We start from the raw sequence: 23770 nt of genomic DNA on the forward strand, positions 1-23770 counted from the left end.
AAATATTCAAAACCAAAAAAAACTTAACCCCTGTTAAGGGTGGTATACCCTATGAAATGACCCCAACATCGAGGGTATGAAAAGTGCAATCGCCTGGCCACGCCTGGACCTAAAACTGGAGCACATCAATGGGGATTTATAAAAAATGCAAATTCATTAGAGCCAGCCAGCCGCCGACCAGGACGAGTCTGCCGACTGAGTGCTGAGATCTCGAGAGCTCGAAAGCTGTTTGGTTTTAGTTCAGTTTTGGGGAAAAGGGGAATGGAGCCCGGGCCCAAGCCAACTGCTCTACTAATTCCAATGGCTTGACACCGGAAAAAAAAAAACAACCAAAAAAAAAAAAAAACGTAGGCAAAGCATCTGAAAATGGGGCTAGGGAATCTCTGAACCTCAGACACAGAGGCGTTGTGTCAGCGCCGGGTGAAAGTGCAGTGTCAGGGGCTTTCCACCCTCTGTTTTCGTACCAATATCGCTACCACTTTCTCCCAGCGGCGGTAGCATTTGGAAATTAAAAAGAACAGCAACGGACCAGAAGAAGTCGAAGGAAATGTGCAACCTTAGGTTGCACATATTGATGGAGCAGATAACGCTGGTAAACGTAAGCTATTTCTAATGCCCATTAAAGAAAAGGATTTTGGGTAGATTAACAACTAGTATTATAGAGGATTTTAGTGAATAAAAATAGTGATTTTAAAACAGAAAAACTACAACTACTGCCATATTATCCGTTCCTTTTGGAAGTTTTCTAGAAAATGTTTAATTTTTCATAAAAGTCCAAAACTTTAAGCAGGAAACTATCTGAATTCCCTGAATTTTTGACTAACTTTTAAAGAACTCCTTTTATTTCTTACAGAACATTTCTATGTCTATAACATACAACCACCCAATCCTTCTATCTATCCTTCATTTTGTAATTTTTGTAAGGATTTTATCATCCACATTTCTGTGGCATGTTCACTGCTCTGTCGTTGTTTTGCCTGTTGGCTGCACACACACGCCGTGCATAAGTCCTTATGTCCTTCGTGACTTTCTTACCTGCGGTCCCCGAAGCACATAAATCTCAACTTTGGCTGGCATTTGAAGAGTCTTTTCAAGAGTAAACTTTGAATAGCATTGCAAATGAAATTCAGATTCACTGCATACTTGGCGGCGCTTATTAAACTCAAGATAAACGCCCAAGTCCAAGTTGTGCAAGAACCAAGAAAAGAAGAAGACAAAAAAAAAAGGATTCAAGAGGCGTTGATGGAGGCGTGGCAGACCACTAATAGCAGCGCGATGTAGCCACCGCAAAGTATGCTTTTCGGTTTAATGAAGCAGCCGCGGATTCAGCAGCAGATTCCCCGAAACTTGTGGAAACTCTTTCGCGGCAGTCATAAGTTCAATCAACATCAAATTTAATTAAAACGCTAAAAGCATCCGCCCATGCAAAACGGGGAAAAAACGTACTCAGCCAAAGAAAAAGCGCGAAAAATGTATGCACAGTTCAAAAATTTGTGATCGGAAAAATCGGAAGTTCATTTTCTTCAAATTTTTTGACTTCTTCGTAAAATCTTCATAACAGAGCCAAAAATCATTTCATCTTAATGGGAATGGTCTTTTCTTCAAGATTTCTTCAACCGTTTAGGCTCATTTATAGGCTCACAAGGTAAAAACTTAACTTTTAAGAGGTATCGAAACCTTATAATATTCGTTCAGTGTACCAAAAAGGAGGTGGGGTACTCGGCAAATGGCCGTGGGGTCGACATAGAGAGGGCGAAAAGAGCGAACATTAAAACGGAAATAATTGTGGTCTGGCCGGAGACTGTCGGACCGGATATGGACAGATCCAAGGGGGCTGGGGGCTTTAAGAGGTGGGGCTAGAGGCTAGCGGATATGAGAGGGTGGTGTCTATTCGGTAGGTGAGCTTTAGCAGGGGCAGCGACATTTGCAACACTTTTGGTTTGTAATTAAGTAGCCAAATGGCAGACACAGACAGCCAGAGGGGAAAAACAATGAAAAATGGTGTGGGCAAAACGGGGTGGGGGAGGCGGTAAAACGTTGAAAGACCGGTAGACTAAAAGAGGATGTTAGCCATCCGCAGCTAATCATAGTTACACAAATGCTTATGGCGGAATTAACTTGGCCACCAACGATGATTATAAAATTGAAATCGATGGAAAGAGCCAAAGGGATTTTCGAAATTGACCACATCAGCTTAAGTGGGCGAAATAGGTAATTTTCCCTGAAGGCATTTACAGATTTTAAACTTTAATTGAATAGAAATTACAATACATTTAGTTCCTTAAAGAAAAGACGAATTTCTAATACTATTTTCTACTCAAAAAGCTTATAATGACCCTTAAAATTACCCCTAAATAAAGTTCATTCTCATTTAGAACAATTTCATTAAATTTAAATTAAAGCAACTAAACAGCCAGGCCAACACGAAGGAAAAGGAAAACTTTTGCAGACTTAAAAGCCCTCCAAGGTTAATTCGAAACTTGTGTAGCCCAAAAAAAAATTAAGGAACTAAAACAGAGGCCCAAATACAATTATAAACACATTTGTCTAACAATTTTTCCACTTTTTTCCATGTTTTTTTTTTTTTTTTGTTGGCCCTTTGGCAAGTTTAGTGGCATGCTCACTTTCAATTTGGCCTTCGTGTAAGTGCAACACACGTGAGTGTTGTTGCAACAATAGAAAAGAGCAAAAAAAAAAGAAACAAACTCAAGAGGTAACGAAAAAGAGAGGGGGAGCGAGGTGCGGTGACAAGGACAGAAACACAGAGGCATAGCGGAAATTGTGTAGAAGAAATAAAAGAAAAGTGGGAAATGCAGACAGACTCAGTTAGTGGCAAACTTTTGCCGCTTTGCAACACTTGAGCACCGGCACTCAGCGAAAGAGACGGATACATATATGGCGTTAGAAAGACAGCAAAGGCCGAAATGGGGTTATCCGCCCACCCATGTGAGCCTGCAACTAATTTAAAAAGTAATTTTTACTTCCGGCCTTTACACAGCTGAATTAAGTTAACAAAAATTTGGGAAGAAACTCTTTAAAATATTTCTCATAATTATATATTCATTGTTAACGCACTGTGTGGGCGTAATACTGTGATCCTGGGTTGAATATTCTATAACTATTTTAAATATTTTTACTAAGTAAAGAAAACTCTATTATCTAATCACACTCCTAATTCGCAGCCAAGTATAAAAACTAAACCCAAAACTAACTGGCTTGGCTAACGAAATAGGTAAAAATCACATTTAAATAAAGTATTTTAGTTTCGCTCCTATTACTTACATAAAATAGCAATGGAAAATCATTAATAATGGTCACTTGCCTTAATTTTCTGCATAATTCGGTGTTTGGTGTTTGTTGATCGGTGATAGGTGTTTGTTGATCGTTGATTGGTGATCGGTGATCGGTGTTCGGTGATTGATATTCGTTGTTCGGTGTTCTTGAGATCGTTGCAGTTCCATTTTCGCACTGAGAATATCGTATTTTACCATTAAAACATTGAAAAAATATATATTTGAACGCCACTTACCTGGACTATGCATAATCTTAAAAGTTCTTATATAGATTTTTGCATTTATTAAGTTAGTTTACCTTCATTCTCTTTCTATTGCTGTGGTGCAACAATTCATTTTCACTTTTCCCACGGCGTACCATATCCATTTTCGCATAATAAATAGAGAAATTTATCATTAGAATCAGAAATATATTAAGTAAATCTCAAAACACAAACCTGTGATCGAAATATCGTGAAACAAACAACCATAACACTAAATCTATTATTACAGCATATAACGCTGATAATTAAAATTAACTTAAAATCACTATTATATACGTACTTATATATATTTAAGTATTTACTGTACAAATCAGATCATACATACATACGAAAGCTTTAAACGGTTTGGCGAGCAAAACAAAACAGAAGATTCCCAACTGTTAAACAAATTGAACAAGAACAGTCATGCAAATGCCCTTTACACACCGCGATTCACATTTCTTATCTTGTTAAAGATGTCAAAACAAAAGGGAATAGGAAAAAATACTTTGCACAGCCACTTACCTCGGTTGTCATGTTCTCCAAGATTCTTAACGGGACTTGTTGTATTTACATATGTATGTAATATATGTGCCCTCTCTTTCACTTGTCCAGAATCGTCGAGTGGATAGCCAAATTCATCATTAATCCAGTATATATTGAAATCCATTGAAATCCAAAGTCCATTAATCAATGCACAGCAATTCCTCTTTTATGTATTAATTTCTCCAAAAATTTTAAAATCAAAATCAATTTATACGTCTTAACACTCAGGGCCTCCGACTAAGACTGACAATGGCAAAAGCTCATAAGAGAATTTTGAGCCGCAAACGCAATAGAGAGAGGGTTACAGCCCAAGCAGCGCTCTCACAGATCTTCGTTTTGCTGCTCCTCTCCCATTTTCCCCTCCATTCTTATTCGAGGCATTTAAATCATATCATATGCAAATTTTAATCTGCAGGAGTGCCAACTTTCTAATAAAGACAAATGGATAACCGAATGACCGAAAATATAACTATAGGGTGCACACGCAAGAGAGAAGGGTAACAGCACTAGCAAAGATCCTCTCCTCTCTCAGATAAAATGCTAGTAAAGACATTTGTTTTGCTTCTGTTACATTCATTCTCGTTTTTTTCTGAGTTCTGTGTCAAAGCATTTAAATTACTTTAAAAACGAATTAATATAAAAAAGTAGCTTGTGGAGGACGGGAGGTTAATTAGATGTACTAATCGAGTAGTGATATTTAAACCCGTTCGTTTTATTAATTTGAATTTAAGAAAGTAATTAAACAAAAAACAGCAAAAGCCAGAACGCTAAGTTGTGCGCCGCATGTCCCGTTACTTTGTGCCAGCAGCAGATTTGTGAAATTTTTCAACTGGTTGTGACGTCACTGTCCATGTAAGTTGTTTAAAATTTAATTTTTAAATAAATATTTAAGTAGCAGTGCAATTTGAAAAGCATTTAATAGATCTATAGGTTGTAACAAAATAAAAGCAGGGCTTAAAATAAAAAGCACAGTTTAGGTAATTACATGTTACCTTCCCCCCGATTCCCCTCCCTTCAATAAACTGGCTCTTGAACAGACTTCCTCGATTTCCTGCTGAAAATAAACACAATGGTCTGCAGGTTTACTTTCTCAACAAAGCCAAATCAGAGTAAATAATAATAAACTAGCCCCATGGCAACACTTTACCCCTACCACTAAATCAGAACCTACCTCCCCCCTCCTGTGTCCACCTGGCACCCAATTCTCTTCCCTTTTAACCCCTCCAGCAACCGCAACATCGACAGCTGCAACAACATTACCTGCAACAACAATTGCTTATTTAGTGCTGGCAATCTGTGTTCGATGTGTTTCGATTGTTGTGGCTAAAGGCCGCAGGTGAAAAGTGGGTTGAAAAGGTGGGTGGGTGGTTGGAAAATTGGAAATGAAATGCCATGGGGTGGGTAACGACAAAAGTCCCGAAACTCTACAACGAAAGCTTCCGATTCAGTCGTCTTTTTTGGCAAAGCAATTAATTTGCTAAAACTATTTGCGATTTGCACGTAAACCAATTTAAAATCAAAGTCCCAGGCAATAGCCAAAAATGAATGATGAATGGTGTGACCTGCGGTCATGATACTGTAAATGGAATTTTACAAAATGTAAGTTTAGTATTTTAAGGAATATTTAGCTTATAACTTAAAAAGTAAACACAATAAAGTCAGTGAGAGGTCATTAATGGCAATTCATAAATATCAATCAAGACATCAAGATTTGTCATAAACATCACACGATAAACACTGATACTCCAGTTTTTGGGGGCTAATAATAACAGATCTAATGCCAAAGCAAACGCTCTGAAATGGCAAATATATAGAGAACATAAAACCGACAATGCGGCCATAAAAGCTAAAGACAACCCTGAGAGAACACACGCTGGCACATTTCATTTCATAAGCCAGGCATCTTAATCTCCGGGAATAAACTCGTTGACACCCGTTTTCATCCCACTTTTTCTATCTATTCTCCTTCGGAAAAATCCTCTCCCCTTCCCCTTTTCGTGCTTTTCCGCCCACGGTCGTGTTCCATGTTTGAAATTAATTTTATTCACACAAAAATTCTCGCGCGCATACAATTTCATTAAGCAAATATTTTCGTCGCCCTCTGGCGTTACCTCTTCTGCCACGCCTCTACTCCAGTTCATGACACGCCCCCACACACACACACACATCATACATTTTGCCGCCTTCGGGATAAAAACAACACAAAGTACAATACACCAAAACAAACCCAAATCAGAAGGCGTAGCTAAGGCCACAGAGAGTTGTACGTTGAACTTGGTGTATTCCAGAATTCCGTGGGCGTTTCTCAGCTTATTGTTACAATCCAGGAGTATTTTTTCATAGTCTTAGCATTTAAATTAAAAAGGAAACTTAAAAAGAAGGTCTTCTAGATAACTTTAAGATGGCATACAAAAGAGTCTTTAAATTGAACATTAAATCAAAGAAGAAACTGATTAATGAACCTGTAAAATAATTTATTTTTCTTTAACTTAAAATATTATTAATACATAGGTTAATTGACTAATTATTTGGATTATTATGAGTCTTAATTTAAGACCAATTAATAAGTCTAACTTTATACCAAACATTTTTATAAACATGACAATTTCCAAGAAGACCTTTAAGCGTACCAAGAAGACTGTTTTATTAACTTTAACTTTATCTTCTCCTTGAACTTTTTGTCTTTCCTGTGAGATTTTCTTTTCAATTTTTTTTCCTTTTTTGGTGAGTTAACGACGCGCAGCATTTATACGATTTTAATGCCGCGAGCGGTCGACAAGAAACTGAATCCTTGCACCCACCACCACCCACTCAAATGAGCCGCTCATAAAACGGGGCATATAACAAATGATAGTCCCGGCCACGCCCATTGCTACTCCAACAACTCCAATCCTCCTACCAAAACACACAAAAAAAAAAGATAGCACAATTAATGCATTAAAAAAGCAGGAGGCTGGGGTATGAGGATAAAAAGCGAAAAAGCGAAACATTTGCAAGGCCAATAAAAATGCCATTTAATGACGCCTGCAAATTTTCAAGCCTCAAATAATCAGCATAAAAATGAACAAAAATGCTGAATATAAAATTAATTGAAATATTCCACAGAGACACAGAGAGAGAGAGAGACAGCGAAAGAGTGAGTGAGAGAGATAGAGAAGAGCATTTAATACTCGTGTATAAAACATTCCGTGAAGTCAAATGCCAGGGATTTTGCAAGAGCGATTGACAGGCGAATTGTGATTGCCATTGTGATTAAAATGGGAAACGTTTCAAACCGATAATGAGCCAAACAGTAGCGAGGTGAATCGGTAAATGTTGCTCAATGGATTAAAAGGGGGAAACCCTTCAATTAAATTATTTATGTACTAAAGGCAATCGCAAATGGTTTAAGCACATTGCCAAATTGAATTTCAATTTAATTTCGATTATTGAAATATCATAAATATCTGCTAAAGTTCTCAAGTTCAATTTGCAATTATTTTTTCAATCATGATGGAAAAATCCAGAGATTAATTATGAAATTATCATTTTTTGTTACCCAAAAATAATGCTTAAAAGTGTTTTTTTTTTAAGAATACTGAAAAACTTCTCAATATATTTGTTATATCCTTGAAAATGTTGGATTCTGGATTGTGAAGTTCAAGAAAGGCAAGCACTCAGGACGACAAACCAATTAAGGAAAAGGACACAAAAGACCAAATGGTAGGGGTATGTAAGTAAGTAAGAGATGAAGAAATGAATGAAGGTAGAAGGGAAGTACGACTGAGCGAATCAGTTTCCCCATTCGTTCCAAGATGCTGCTCTGTCCAGCTTATTGGCTCAGTTGTTGTGTGAAGAGGGGGGGCGGCAGTGGGGGTTGTTGGCAGTATGATGCCGGTAGTCTCCTTAGATTCCCCCACTTCGCCCATTCATTCTTACATACACTCCCCGCTGTACAGCATTCCTCCATCCATCCATCTCAATTTACTGCGTGAGACTTTTGTCAACGCACGGCGAGAAAATGAATGCCAGAAAGCCCAAGCGGAAAAAGAAAAAAAAAGAATGACAGAAGGAAAATGGAGAAAAACTGGCAGGGGGGGCTGGGAAATAAGAAATAGTAGGAGTGGCAAGAGTTTGGCAACTGACATTAGGCGGACACTGTAACAGCCGTAAAATTTGTATCCAAAAAAATTTAGATTAAATGAAACTACTACCAAATGAAAATACTACCAAAAATAGGAAGTTTTTTAAAAGTTTTTATGTTTTTGTCTAGACATTTAAGTAATATTAACATATGAGTTTAATAACTATTAAACGTTACCTCCTAGAACATAAACATAAATTTTTATATATCAAAAAGGCCTTTCTTCCTGCTTATTTTTATTCCAAGTGTAGATAAAACAGAAGCCGAACGAAACGGAACACGGAGAAAAAAAAAGTGTTGCCCAAAAAAGCAATTTATGCGGGTCCCTGCCGTTTTCTCCCGCTTTTCCTTCTATACTTCACTTCCCTTCTCGCTTTCTCTTGTTGATAGCTCAGGCCACAGTGTTACACTTGTGTGCATCAGTGTGTGTATATATGTGTATGTGTGTGTGTGCAAACATAAACAACAGTTACGCTGGAACAACGAGCAAAGTTGCATTTCCGCTGTAACCGTTTTCCGTACAGGAAATGCGTTCGACGCGTGTTTGAAATATTGGGCCCGAAAGTCTCTCTCCCCCTGGATTTTCCCCCTCCACCTTGGCTACCCTAGGCTTTTCCTCTGGTTTTTAACCCACTACCACCCCCTCCACCACCCTTTTTGTGGTCAACTTCCCTGTCCAGTGGATTTTGCTGCCGGTCCTTCGAAGCTCGCCAAAAACCCAGTTTTCATCTCATTTGAGCGAGCATTTAATGTTCAGCCTTCGCGGGAAAACTGCACCAGGAAATGATTCTTAATCCCCACGATTTTCCACCCAAAAACCTTCTACGATCGAGGAATGCTAGGGGCGCGGTGAAGGTTGGTTGGTTTTTCCGCAAAACGGTTTTTGTTGCTGCATGGCAAATCATGCGTAATGGAATTGAAGTAGCAAAAATTGTTGAACAAATTTTGGCGTCAAATTAAATTTGTTATAAACAATAAGGTGGGGGGATAGTTACTAGCTTACTTACTTACCTTTATGAGAAATTGGGAAAATGCAAAGTGAGCTTAAAATAGCGAGTAATTCTTATTTTTATAGATTTTTATAGATTTATTTAAGAGCAGGTTAAAGATTTCAGATATGTTAGCAAAGTTTAAGTTTCTTATAAAAGAAAAAAAACTTTTTTTTCTTTTCTGTTAAACAAAACAATTTTCATGAATTTCCAATCGATACACCTTGATTGCCATACAACTTTCTTGTTTTCCACAGATTCTCACCTTGGCCAATTGCGATTTTGATTCATGCCCTTTGTGTTTTCCTATGCTGAAGTTTGCCCCTTGGCCGAGATTCCAACTGTCCAAAAAACAAAAAAAAAAAAGAGAAACAGAAAGGTGTCCGAAAGGGCTGCGCCCATTTTCACACCTTGGCCACGCCCTAGTGCCACACCCACTTCACCGGCTGCATACGAAATGCGCAACACATTGGCTGCACTTGAACTGAATTCCCCAGCGCTTCTTGTTGTTTTTCCTTCCTTTTGTTTTCCCTGCCGCTTGTCTAAGCCACTTGACGGCCTTTTGACCGCCTTCCTTTGGCAATGGAAAATCGTGAGGAAAATTGCGTGGCAGCCGGGAGGGTTTGCAAAAAAAAGAAGAAGAAAAAGAAGAAAAAACAACAACAACAAAACAAAAAAGCAAGTCAAGCGCCTTCAAATATGCTGTCCTTGCTGTCCTTTAGAGCATCCTTAATTGCCGCGCCTTCGTCGGTTTTCCGCCTTCCGGCGTTTTCATTCAACGAACTTTGTAAAATGTAGCTATGTTGCAAAAATATTGGAATGTGTATCAGTGCTATCTATGATGCTAAACAGTTCCTAAAAACCAATATAAAGTTATAGTTAGTCCCCTTAAATTGTTTTCAGCAATTACCAAAGTTTGTTTGGTTTTAACCTTTTGAGAGCGACAAGTCTAATGATCGGCTTTTCGGGTTTTCATCTTAATTGTTCGGGGGAAGCGGGGGCCCACGGTGAATCGAAATGAAAACTAAACAAATTCTACGCTTCTATGCATTTCAATCAAAGCGAACTTCAATCGTCGATGACAGAGTTGATGATGGGGCCTAAGCCGCTTAGGCTTTTGCCCATGGAAACACACCAATAGAACACCGAATAGCCACCAATAAGCCACCCAACTGGCAGACCTCTCTCTCTCTTTCCTCCCTCTAACCATCAGTTTTTGGCATTTTGGCAAAAGCGATTAATTTCGAGTAATTGCAACTTAATGAAAAGCATTCAATTGTGCAAATTAATGGGAATGTCTTCGGCATTCTGATTTCCAGACAACCAGATGTGTGTTTTAGTGCCTGTTAATTAATGCTTTGATGAACCGCACTCAACCAACTCTTAGCTGTTTCTGTTTTCCACCTGCAAAAGGCCAAAAGATCCCTATGCTTCCTTCGCCAATCCCCCCGCCACTCCCCTCCGGAACCACCTTCTAGACCTCATTTTCATCTGCGGCACTTGCGGATTTTGGTCTCGAAATTGTAAGCGATTGCCGTTTGGCCATTGGTTCGGAAATACCAAATCGGTTTATCGTATCTATTTGCCTATTTAGGCAGAAAATTATGTCAAGGAATACGATTGCGAAACTCTCTAAGCTAAATGGCTTAAGGTTTACCATTTACTTGGCTTAAAAACAAAAAGCATTTAGCATTTAGCCAATTCAAAGATCTGCCTTGCAATGTGTCAGGTCAAGGGAAATGTTTACATTTTGAATTTAATTTTAATTGAAAAAGCTGTAAGTTGGATTCTTACACAAGCTTAGAATGTTGTATATTTTTAACCCCTTAATATACCTTAATAATCCGAACTTATCTTATCATTTTCCAGCTTGATTGATTGATAGATTGGTGAGGCTAGGACCGGGGCAAAAACAGCGACCAAATGCAAGATGAATCCGGATCAACCGATGTCAATGCAAACTGGGGCGCCGCCACCGCCGCCCTCGCAGCTGACCACTCATACAATCGCCGCGTCCATCGTCACCGCTGCCCCGCCCACCGGCTCCATGGCTGCACCCAACACAGCAATGCATTTTGGCGGCGGCGGCGGTATGGTTATACCGCCAACATCATCAGCTGGCGGTACGGCTGGCAATTATGTGTCCATCGGCATTCTGCCCAGCATGTCGCCAGCCCAATTGCCCCCGCTCCTATTGCCCGCTCCGCCACCTGCGACGACGACCTTCAAGACCACGCCTCTGCTGCCCATGCCAACGCTCGAGGACATTGAGGTGGCCAATCAGGCGGGCGGCCAAGGCGGTCAGGTTAGTTATTGTTTTAAAATTTATCTGTTAAAAAACTTAATTTAAAAAAGTTTTATTTACGTTTTTTTAACGTTTTTTTTTATAGGTGGTCGTGTCCTTGGCCCAAACTTCGATGGCGCCGCCGGGTATATTGAAATATCCGACGGCGGGGTATGTAAGCGAGTTGATGGCACCGCCGCCGACCAACCTGCCGCTACCCATGTCGCTACCCCACCCCCCGCCGCCGCTGACCTCGATTGCCAGCAGTACAGCCGGCAGCAACAACAGCAACATCAGCAGCACCAACAACAGCAATTGCGGTACGCTGAAAAGTAATGCAAAATTGTTGCCGCTTCAATTGATGGCCACGCCCCCGAGTCGCAAAGAACCACTGACGCCGGCCCATCCGCAGGCGGCATCGATACAAGCCCAGGCACAGGTGCAACATCAGCTGCAGCAGCAACACCAACAGCAGCAGCAACACCAACAGCAGCAACACCAACAACAGCAGCAACAACGACGCAAGCGACAGGGATGGTGTTCTTGCTTTGGTTCTGGAGGAGGCGGCGGTGGGTCAATAGGGAGCGGTGGTGGTGGTGTTGGCGTAGGAGATACCGGAAAGACACCACCCGGATACGGAAGTAAGGACAAAAAGAAGAATCGCAAGGCCACCACGCAGACGGTGTGGTCCGCCCTGCTCACCAACCTGGGCATCTGCATGCTGCTGCTCGCCTACACGCTGTTGGGTAAGCAAATCCAAATTAAGTTAGCCTAATTAATTCAATAAATTAACGAACGAACGAACGAACGAATTTAACTCAAATAGTTGCCTCTGAGGAGAATTTAATTTGATTTATATTTTCATTTTCAATTTGACATTGAAAGTTGGCTCACACCTTATAAAAACTGAAGAGACGCTCGCAAAAAGTCTGTTTTGATAGAAGATTTTTGTATATAACTTATTTAAACAGGGAAATTACTTAGATAAAGTGATTAAATTGGCTTTATGATATTGATTTGAAAGTAAACTACCTTGATATGTAGAGAAATTTAACTTTTTAAACGAGGCAATCGACAGAAATCGAGGGAGTAAACCGATATCTTCTCTTAAAGACATCTAAACTTTAGTTCTTAGTATCAATATGGCTATAATTTAGTGGCAATAAATGTCGGAGCCTTTGGCTAAATAGCCAAATTGACGGCACTGTGCGTGACAGGCACTCACATATCATTTGTATCTTTCTGGCTGCCTGTTGTTGCCATTTCATTGTTGCGGCCGCCCTAATTAACGCGGCATCTTCTTTCGGCCACGCGTTCATCTCATTTGCACTTTTTGCGGCGCGTGTGTCATATACAGATACATATACAGATACAGATACATCAACAGCTACATCTATAGATACAGATACAGATACAGATGGGTTTACACTAGTGGATAGCGTTACTGTTACCGGGAACAAGGACGATACAAGGATGCTTAATGTATCTTGTCACAGAGTTCGACGTTTAAATTAACCAACAACAGGAACTGGGTGGAACACCGCCAAAGCCGCCGCACGACAACGTGATAAATTTAATTAATCATTCGCCACCATCATCATACCATCTTTCCCCACCACCCTTCCTCTTCACCAGCCCCTTCTCAATGCCAAAAACAAACGTCAAAATGGCGGCCGCAGAGCTAAAACTTATGTTTTACCCACAGTGAAGGGAATGCGTGTATTTCCGGTACAGTAATCACTAGAATATTTTAGCTTTGTGAACAAAACTTGGCTTAATCATAACTAAATGAGCTGCAGAGTTAATTATTCTTCCATGAAACTTCACAGAAATATTTAAATACATTTTGCAACTATTAAAGTTTTTATATCTTTTTAAAAAGTTCTTAAAATCTTTGGCAGTTCTATTAATTTTCAAAGTAAAATCATTTAATTAGATTAAATATTCATTAGAATTAGTTTTCAATATATTAAGTTCATTTATTTATTATTAATTTTATTAAAACAGAAGAGAAAAAGTATTCCCAAACCAACCACAGTAACAAAACTCAGTTTTAGCGTCGACCGAGATTGGCATACTTTTAGGCGCTGTCATGTTTATGAGCGAGTATTAGGAAACCAAAAGGCGACACTTGACGCGGACTCCGTCACATTCGCCGTAAACGGAAATCCGTCTCCTGTCTCCCGTTCCCATCTACATCTTCTTCTTCTTTATCTCTCATTCTCTGCCTCTTTCATCTGAATCTCTCTGGCCCTTTTCTCCAATTCTCTGACGGTGACGGCTGCTTTGACAAGCACTGGTAAGAGAGACACAACGGCAACATGAAAACAGAAACAGCAAAAGCAACAGCAACAGAGGCAACAACATCACAACAGCGACAAAATGGTAAAAACACAACATACACACATATGTGTGTCTGTGTTTGGGTGTGTGCCTGTGAAAATACTTTAAACAAATCGAAAAATTCGCACTTGTGTGTGTATGTGTGTGTGTGTGTGTGTGTGCGACATCTGGGCGAAAAAGTTGTCCCTTGTTAGGAGGAAATCATCAAAATGACACAAACAATTATTTAACTTTCGCTAGGCCGTGCGTGAGGCCGGTGACGTCACACGACACACACATACACACACACACACACACACACTCATACATGACAGATGAATTTTGTCGTTTTTCCACAACCCATTTACATGCTACAACGGAAGTTACAAGATGGACAAATAGGTCTATTTAAATTTAAGGCCCCCTCAGTGGGTAGTTCACTGAATAAATTTTGCAGCTTGTAGAGTTGCAAGCCGAACTTGTGGCTTTTTTTTTAGTGAATGACACATTTTTTAGCTACTGAGTTGACTAAACCCCCCTTGTTACCCCTTTTTAAAAATGCTAATGTACGTTTATCCCGATTTTCTCCCAACTCGGTAGTATTTTTCTCATAACTAAGCCAATGGTAACCCGAATCTGGAATGGAATACCTCGTTGGATTCGTTTTATAAATTTCGAATAGAACTGCATTCACAGCTTAAATTGTTAATTTTTATCAATTTTTCTCAAAAAACACGATGTTACCCCTTAACCGTAATGCGAAATTTGGTTTCTTCTTATTTGGCATCCAAATAGCCAGTAAATCTTTTCTAACTCATCCAATAATATTCCAAATTTGAAATGTTATACCTCGATGAACTCGTAATTAAAATTCTAGTCGGACTGCATTCACACTTTAAAATGTAAAATGTATGCCATTCTTCGAAAAAAATCATGATGGTATCCCATATCAAAGATGCGAATTTTGGTTTCTCCAAGCTCGACAGTACTTTGCTCATAACTTGGCCAATCATGGTCCAAATATGGAATGTAATACCTCGTAGGGCTCGTAATTTGATTGTTATGATTCCCAATTGGTTTGCATTAAAATCTGGGTAACTTCATTTTTGGGCCATTTTTGAAAATTTTGATGATGGTACCCCTTATCAAAAATGCGAAATTTGGGTCAAAATTGACTTTCCAAAATCGAAAAACCAATGATAGGGGTGGTTAGTGTTGGTCGTTAGCAGCACGAAACAGTCGTTCTTTTGGCTGTGGGTCTTGTTTTGGCCGAGCTAGAGCTGAAAAACCGCAACAAATATTGCATTTTCATTTTTTAGTCATGAAATCAGCACTCCCAGCAAAAGAGCAGTACACCACTGTAAAAAGTGGGTATAGGGGCTTAAAGTGTTGGTTGTTAGCTGCATAAAACAGTCATTGTTTTAGCTGTGCGTCTTTTCTGAGCAAAGTTAGAGCTAAGAAACTGCAAGGAGGCCGGGCTATCCGCTGCTAAAAGGCGTATACTTGATTTTGGGCACAAAAATTTCAGTTTTTTAGCCATAGCACAGCCAAAAATGGTCCAAATGGTGTATGTAATACCTCGTAGGGCTCGTAACTTGATTACCATGATTCCCAATTGATTTGCATTCAAATCTGGGAAACTTCATTTTTGGCCCATTTTTGAAAATTTTGATGATGGTACCCCTTATCAAAAATGCGAAATTTCGACCAAAATTGATTTTTCCAAAATCGAAAATCGAGTGATAGGGGTAGTTAGTGTTGGTCGTTAGCAGCACAAAACAGTTGTTTTTTTCGCTCTGCGGCTTGTTTTGACCGAGCTAGAGCTTAAATACCGAAAATACTATTGCGAATTTCTGACAGAAATAGGTATTTCGATTTTTTAGCCATTAAATCAGAGCTCGCACCGAAAAACCAGAACAATAATGATTAAATCAAGTATAGGGGACTTAAGTTTCGGTAGTTAGCTGCACAAAACAATCATTGTTTTAGCTGTGCGGCTTGATTTGACAAAGTTAGAGCTAAGAAAGGGCAACAAAGCCGAGCTCTCTCCTGTCAACCGACGTATACGTGATTTTGGACGCAAAAAAATCAGTTTTTTGGCCATAGCACAGCCAAAAATGGTCCAAATACAGAATGTAATACCTCGTAGGGCTCCTAACTTGATTGCCATCATTCCCAATTGGTTTGCATTCAAATCTGGTAAACTTCATTTTTGGCCCATTTTTGAAAATTTTGATGATGGTACCCCTTATCAAAAATACGAAAATAAGCCAAAAAATGATTTTCCCAAAATCACCCAAGCAGTGATATGGTTGGAAAGGTGTGATCATTAGCTGTTTAAAACAGTTAGTAATTTTGCTGTTGGTCAATTTTTAGTCAAGTTATGAGAGAAAACATAGGGAAAATATCGCATATTTGGCTAAAATCCTGATCTCAATTTTTAGCCACAAGATAAACAGTAGTTTGTTTACAACATTAGAAACAATGGCTCAAATATAGAATGTCATACATCAATGAGCTCGTAATTAAATTTTCATTTCCATTCACACCTAAAAAGATGGTGATAAAAAATCTCAGTTCTTGGTCATCATTTTCAAAAACTGTTTAACTTATAGTTACGGACAGAAAAGTTAAATGATGCCATAAAAAACCAGAGAGAACTAGAACAAAACTGCTTTGACAAATATATAATTACCGATACATTTGCCACTCAATAAATCGGATGTCAGGAAAAAGGAAATATAAAAACCATTTGACAGACCTTCAGCTTTCTGTACGGCCCATCATCTTGTCATTCCTTTCCCCGTATCCGATCCGATTTTCCACCATCCATCGTGTATTATTTTTAACTTTGACATGTGTTGGCTTTTGGCGAGGACATCAACTCATCATCATCCACATACATTCAACATCATTCTCAGCCAGAGAGGGACTATGAAGGAAAAAAAAAAATATATATATAAATGGAAACTTTGTCGAAGGCAGGCGAAAAACTTTTCAAAAACTTGACAAAATGTGTCACATGTGAGCGTGAGTATTAGTTGGCGAGCATTAACATTAAATGAGTGACAGGAATCAACACGGATGGCCCCAAAAGACCAAGGGCTGTGGGATTATATCGATTTGGGGAAGGAAACTGAGGCTGAGGGATGTCCTTTTTATTAGTGGAACATAAAAATCTGGGCAGCAGGAGGAGGAGGACTGAATTCTACTAAAATACATTTTGGAGATACACTATGCTTAAAGATTAAACATACCGTAAACCAGATTGCTTAAGTATCAAAATAACAAGCAGTTAGATTAAGTAAAGTTGCTTTATTGATTAAACGTTCCTGTTACTTTCAGAGCATTTTCCATTTTAAAATCCCTTCCCCATAATTTAGTCAGAACATGCCACAGAATCCTAGCCTTCAACAAGATACTTGAAACAGGAAGCCCTTAAGCTGGCTCAGACCGATTGCAACACCTTCAAGATGCTTTATGACCCGAGACCTATCTCCTTTCTACCTGCATCCCTTTTGCCATATAGAAAACAAATGAGTTACCGTAGAGTTCATATTTTCCTGGAGATTTGAGATGCAGAGGCATAGATACTTTGCCGCACAATGTGCACAGAAAGAAATCATGAAGTTCTGTGATGATGTTTTACGTTTAAATATTATTTGTTTTTAATTAGTTTATCATTTTAAGAAAATATTTTCATATGCAATCTGCATCTTTCTTCTGAAATCACTTGTAAAGTTGTCGGAAACTATCCAAGAATATATTTTCCATCGACAAGACCATTTCTCTCTGTGTTCCCTTTCTAATGTTTGGCTTTTGTTCGCCATCCCGTTGCAGGCTCCTTCATCTTTCTGACCATCGAGAACGAGGACTCGGCTTTGCTGCATCAGCAGCACACTTTGGCCAGCACCAAGCGCAATATGGCTGGCTTGGGGATCGGAGTTGGTGCGGGCATTGGAAACAGTATCTATCAACAGCAGCAGCACCAGCAAAGGACATCCCAACAGCAGCAGCAGCAACAACATCAGGCGGTACAGGGACGTCACGCGGACAATGACACGGTGGCCGCGGCAGCAGCCGCTGTTGCCGCCCAGGGAATGTTGGCCGGAAATGCCGGCGGCCTCAATCCATTTGGGCCCGCATCTAGTGGCGATTTTGTTTACGGTATGGACGATACGGCCGATTTGGAAGCGGCCGGAATGCCCCAGTTTGCCCTGTCGCCGGACACCTACGATGTACGGCAGCGGACCATTGAGAATATCTGGGACATAACCGTCTCGCTGAATATTCTCTATAAGGAGAACTGGACAAAGTGAGCATATTAAATGTTTATGTAACCTTAATCTTTGTAATTTAATTTGTAAATTAAATTCAGTAAACTTTCAATTTCAAAGAAGGTTTTTTATAATTTTTAATTTATATTTAAAAAAAACTTAAACTTAAATCATTCTACTATTTAGTCATCTTTTAGCTTACAAACAATCACTTCATTTCAATTTCCATAAGTTGTTTATCTTTTTTTCGTATACTTGATATTGGTAAACGGTGCGTATACTTGATTTTCATATTGATTAACCAACGTGTGACTCATGTGTGTCTGCTCACTCCCTTCTTCACTTACAGATTAGCCGCACTTGAAATAGCCAAGTTTCAAGACCAATTAATCAAGAGACTGAACGAGGATGTTATGCTGCAATTATCGCACGACGATGTGGCCAACGCTCCCTCCTCCTCCCTCCTCCCTCCTCCTCCTCCTCCTCCTCCTCATCCGCCTCATCGTCATCATCGGGCGCCTCTGGTATTCCGGGGAGCAACAATCCGGCCACGGAAGCTGTGCTCCTTCACACACACTATCACCATCATCGTGCCGGAGGCGTTGGAGGCGTGGCTGTGGGAGGAGGACCGCCGCATGAGTGGAATTTTGCCAAAGCGTTTTTGTATTCGCTGACCGTTTTGACCACAATTGGTAAGTGCCAGTGGCCTTCTGCCTTAACGGGCAGACAGGGCGACACAAAAAAAAAGTGTAGGGAGGATAGATGGGGAGAGGGGGGGGAGGTTAGAGGTTTGAGTTACACCAAGTTCCCAAAAGGGAGATAGAAACAATGGCTCCCCATTCTACTCATTTTTCCACACGCTGGCTGTGGGCCATAAATTTGATGTTCCAGCAACGGAAATTTGTTTTACTTCAATGGCGAGTGCGCTCTTGTTTGCAGGATACCAAAGGCAATAGCGGCTGAAAAGGGGCTAGACAGTACACACAGAGAGAAAATATGCAATATTTATGTAGCAAACTTTTCAATATTTCTATAGTTCTAAGCTAATGGCTGATAACTTCTAATTCCATTTCGAAGAAGGTAAAAAATTCTTAGAATTTCCAAAAGGACATTATTTTCGTGTATAAAAAAAGCTAAGAGAGGTTTGAGGCAATGTGTAGGCCATGGGCATGACCCGTACACCTTTTGACACCATCGCATGAGTGCATTTGGGGCCGAACCCAACTGCTGTTGTTGATGGCAACTAAAGAGAATAGCGGAGTGGTCAAAAAAAGGGTGGGGGAAGGGGGCTGACAAAGGGGGTATAAAAGCGGGTGAAAACGGTATGCAAGTGGTGGCTAAAAGTGGGTGAATTTCAGTAGTAAATAGGTTGGAGGATGGAGTCATGATGATGATGATGATGATGATGCGATCCCATGGTCACATCCATGATGCAGGTTGCACAACGAAGCCAGAGTAATTCGTGCCATAAGAACTGCAGTGGTAATTGATTGATGTGCATACTGGAAGCTGGGCTTAAAGTGTTATCGTTTCCAGACACCGATTATTTATCGAAAGGGATTACAGGTGTCTACCGGGGCAAAAAAAAACAAAAAGATAGCGATATTAATGGATGGCAGATTTTTAAAGGTGAATTATTGACATCTTTAAGTTCAGTGACATTAATAAAGATATTGTTAAGAATATTTAAAACAATTTCAATTGAAAATTGTAAATAACTTCACACATTTCCATAGCCATCTCTTAAGCATGCAACATTTCAATCGTTCTCTTCTTGCAATATCGTCTGTGATATAGATTTCCATCTCAGTCCTTTCAATTACCGAAACTAATTCGATAAGACTTCGATTGCTGACTCTGTTGAGGATTTCTCAATTGGCATTTGTCAGCAGCCAGGACCCTCCCCCCTGGAGAACTCTCTTGGTCCTTGTCCTGGTCCTGGTCCTTGGCCAATTTTAAATATTGGTTTGTGGAGGGCCAAAACTTTTAAGCCCCTAACATCCATCTTCTATCTGCAGGGGATGCTCTCTGCCTGGGCCCCATTCTGTGTGTAGCCAGTTGTCGGATTTCCCAGGGAAAATGCCGTGTGCGTTTTTCTCTCTCACTTGGACGGTAATTTTGTAGGCCCAAAAAGAAAAAAAAAACAAAAAATTAGAAAAAAAAAAGAGGAGGAGACAAAAAACCATGCCGAAAGTCAAATATTGATAGAGCAAAACAACAAACGAAGCTATTTGCTTAGCCCGGATGGCCGAGACACACACACACACACTCGTACATTCTAGGGTTTTATAGGAGGATATATACGTATGTATATATATACATATATATGCAAGGATACATCGACACGACTTTCCACTTGTGAAAATGCTATAAAATAAAATTTGCAAAAATTTTCTGCTGATCTTGGCAGTTCATGCCAATGCCAAAAGGCCAGAAAGCAAATATAGGACCAGGAAAAACGGCACCCCCCCCCCCACCCATCATTACTCCTTGTCCTTGCAAATGTGCATAAAAATGGGTGTGTGTGTGTGTGGGTGGCTTTGTGGTATAGGGCGGGGCAGTTTGCAATTGCGTTAGTCAGCAGACTGCCGGGACATTTGTATTAACATGACATCCTGCCAACACCCAAAAAATAAAACCAACCACCCACTCCTTGTCCTTGTCCTTGCTTATTATTATTATTATTATTGTTTTTGTGGGTTGTTTTTCTTGTTTTTTTTTTGGGGCAGGCAGCAGGTCTTCATTGTTCTTGGTCCGGGCAGCCCGAACAATATGATTATGATTATTGGCCCGTGCTTCTGGACCAAAGGACTAAGCCACTCGAGTACTTGAATGCAGCACCATGTTCCATGCTCTGTTACTCTATAATGTACTTGGCTTTAAAGTTAGCTTGGCTTTTTGGAGAAACACAAAGAATATTGGTAAAAAAAAAAAGAAGTATCCAAAGGTGAATCAATTTTGATATCACTTTTCGTAACTGGACAAATATTGAGAAAGGCTTTCCCATATTAAAGTTTAAATGCAAACAAAGACTATATGGTTATATTCAAGGGTATCTGTTAGTTGAGCTCTTTCCAATCAGCTACATCCCTTGTTCATGGCGTGAGTTCTATGATTGTCTTGGGCATAAATGCGAATTTATAGGCAGCCTGCTCGTTCCGTTCCTCGAGATTCCTTCTGCTGTCGCTGGCACAATAAATAGGACCCCGGATCGGGATCGGCCAATCCCCTGGACAGCAATAAGACAAGTAATTTAGTTGCAAAATAATTTTAAATTTCATTTTCCATTTTCCACAAACACACACATACACACACAGGCAGGAGGCATATAGAGAGAGGGAAACTGAAACTGAAATTGAGACCGAGACCGAGACCGAGTCCGAGTCCGAGTCCGAGGAAACTGAGGCTCCATTTCCACATTCACTATCATCAATTGCGCATCTTTGGGGCCCTGCGATTCCGTTTTATGCTCCGCCATTTTGTGTTATGTGTGGGCATAACCGAAGGACCATCGATATATAAATGGGCCTCAATGAGCATAGTGGTTGGGTAGGGAAGTTACTTTGGATAAACCGAAGTCGAAGGAAGATTAGGTCTAGTTGTTTATGGCTAGAGTGTGTGTTTAAGCAGCGACCGGGTAATTGTATTTACTTGCCCACACACACACACACACACGCATATTTGATAAATAATTCACTCGCCTATCGGCTTAGTCCCCGAACCCCCCTTCCCCATCCCTAATCACCAGCCATAAACGCTTAGAGCGATTTATTTGCATAATCGATAAATACCTATCGGTAAGGAATTGAATGGCGAACATTGTCGGCAAATTGAACTTTGTAAGTGAAGTTGTAATGGAAACAAAATCAACTTTTGTGACCGGCATTGTAATAGGTAAAAATGTTGCTGCTTTTGCCTTAAGTATAATTTTAATATCTTTATTGATATCAACTTCTATAGCTTTTAAATACCCAAAATATCTGTATGAAATTTCGATTTAATAGATTTCATGTTCATGTGCCAAGCATTCTGAACACTAATGTTCGAGTCACTCACTTTGCCTTTTCAATATCGAAATCTTTCAATATCTTTCAATAAAATATGTAGATGCCCTCAATCCGACCCCCCTCCCCGCGTCGTTATCCTTGAGTTGCCTTGATATCCTCCCAGCAAATTGACAGCGCGGCAGCTGAGTTTTACAGCCCCCTCGAGTCGGGTCAATGGCAATATTATTAGCCATGGCTAGGGATGCAGCGCGGGAGGGGGGTTGGTGATTTGTTCTTCTTACCCCGCACAGTGGTGCAAATAAATCAACAAAATGTTACCGAAAATCTTGCCCTAGATTGATTTATGCCCATTTCCTCACACACACAATGGCCCACTGTGGGAGGATGGATGGGTGGAAGGGGAAAAAGGATATGAGGGGGAGGAGTGTATGTTCTGAGGATGCTGAGCTGTCGTCTGCTTTGTGACACATTGACATTTTGGCCATGTGAAGTAAGGGCGTGGGGGGTATTTCATTTAAATTTGCTGTCAACGCAATTACATGGTTACCAAGGTCTTCGAAATCCGCTTCCTGTTTCAGTCACTGTTGCTGATTTTAACGTGAACAACGCCTTCTTACACAGTGGAAAAATAATGACTTCTAACGTTTTTGTCTTTTGAAAATTATCTATATTAAAATTTATGGTTTAGAAAAGTTTAAAAGATGAATGGCCTTATCTTTCGACAATCTCTTAGATATACATAAATGAAATCCTAAACAATCTTTGATTCAAAGTACCGAACATATTTTTGTATTATTTTTTCCGGTTCATCTCAACCCACCCCCAAAACATGTCTACTTTTCAGGAAGACAGCATAGGCCGGAGGCACTTGAGCCCTGCCACATGTGATATCTCCCCATTGATTCGATTCATTTGCTGCCACAGCTTCCTTCCAATATCAAATGACTTACTTCCCGCTAAGGCAACATTTGTTCAATAAAAAAAAAATAAGAAATAGAAGACCCGACCAATAAACCACGCCAACATATATCGCAAAACCGCCAACAGAAAAATGCGAGAAAAGCAAAAAAGCAAAAAAAAAAAAAACAATAAAATTAAGAAATTTTCAAATTTATGCATGACACACCTGACGACGATTGCGTGTGTGTGTGTGTGCCACGCCCACCAGCTCAATTGTATCTCCGCCCCCTGTGATTTTTTTTTTTATATATTTTGTTGCTACCTTCCTTAGGGAATTTCCGGCCTTAAGCTTGTTAAGCATTTTTATTGCCTCTGCCAAGCTTAATTATTTTCGATGCCCTTTACAGCATGGGGGAAAATGGGGAAAAACAAGTAAAAGAGTATGGGAAATGCAGAGAGCGGGGGACTTACCCGGCTTATATGTGAAGTTACGGCTCATTTGGGTAATGTCAATAAGTCGGATCTCTCGGGGGAGTAGCACAAATTGACTTCTGGCAAATTAATGTGGGAAAATCCAAAAAAAAGAAAAAAGGAAATTGTTAATGGACATTTTTGCGCCGGAGGAAAATCTTTTAATATCCATGTAATAAGCAGGAACTTACATAAGTGCGTATACCAAATGTCAGTAATTAAACATTTAATTAAAAGATATAAATTAAAAGAGCGTTAATTTTAAAGTATTTTAGAAGCTACAGGTCAAAATGTCAGAATAACCTTTGAACTTTGA

The 23770-nt window shown here is 39.8% G+C and overlaps 1 protein-coding gene across 1 annotated transcript in view; it reads left to right on the forward strand.

Moving 5' to 3' along the window:
• LOC108110295 overlaps window positions 1-23770 on the forward strand; it is an 80134-nt gene that overhangs the window by 55093 nt on the left and 1271 nt on the right. The window contains 5 exon segments of the mRNA XM_017219295.2: window positions 11063-11498; window positions 11584-12223; window positions 17640-18114; window positions 18426-18534; window positions 18537-18768. Of these exon segments, the coding sequence (XP_017074784.2) occupies window positions 11124-11498; window positions 11584-12223; window positions 17640-18114; window positions 18426-18534; window positions 18537-18768 (1831 nt within the window). The 5' untranslated portion in view covers window positions 11063-11123.

The sequence above is a fragment of the Drosophila eugracilis genome, unplaced genomic scaffold (genome assembly GCF_018153835.1).
Source record: "Drosophila eugracilis isolate 14026-0451.02 unplaced genomic scaffold, ASM1815383v1 contig_2147, whole genome shotgun sequence".
NCBI lineage: Eukaryota > Metazoa > Arthropoda > Insecta > Diptera > Drosophilidae > Drosophila > Drosophila eugracilis.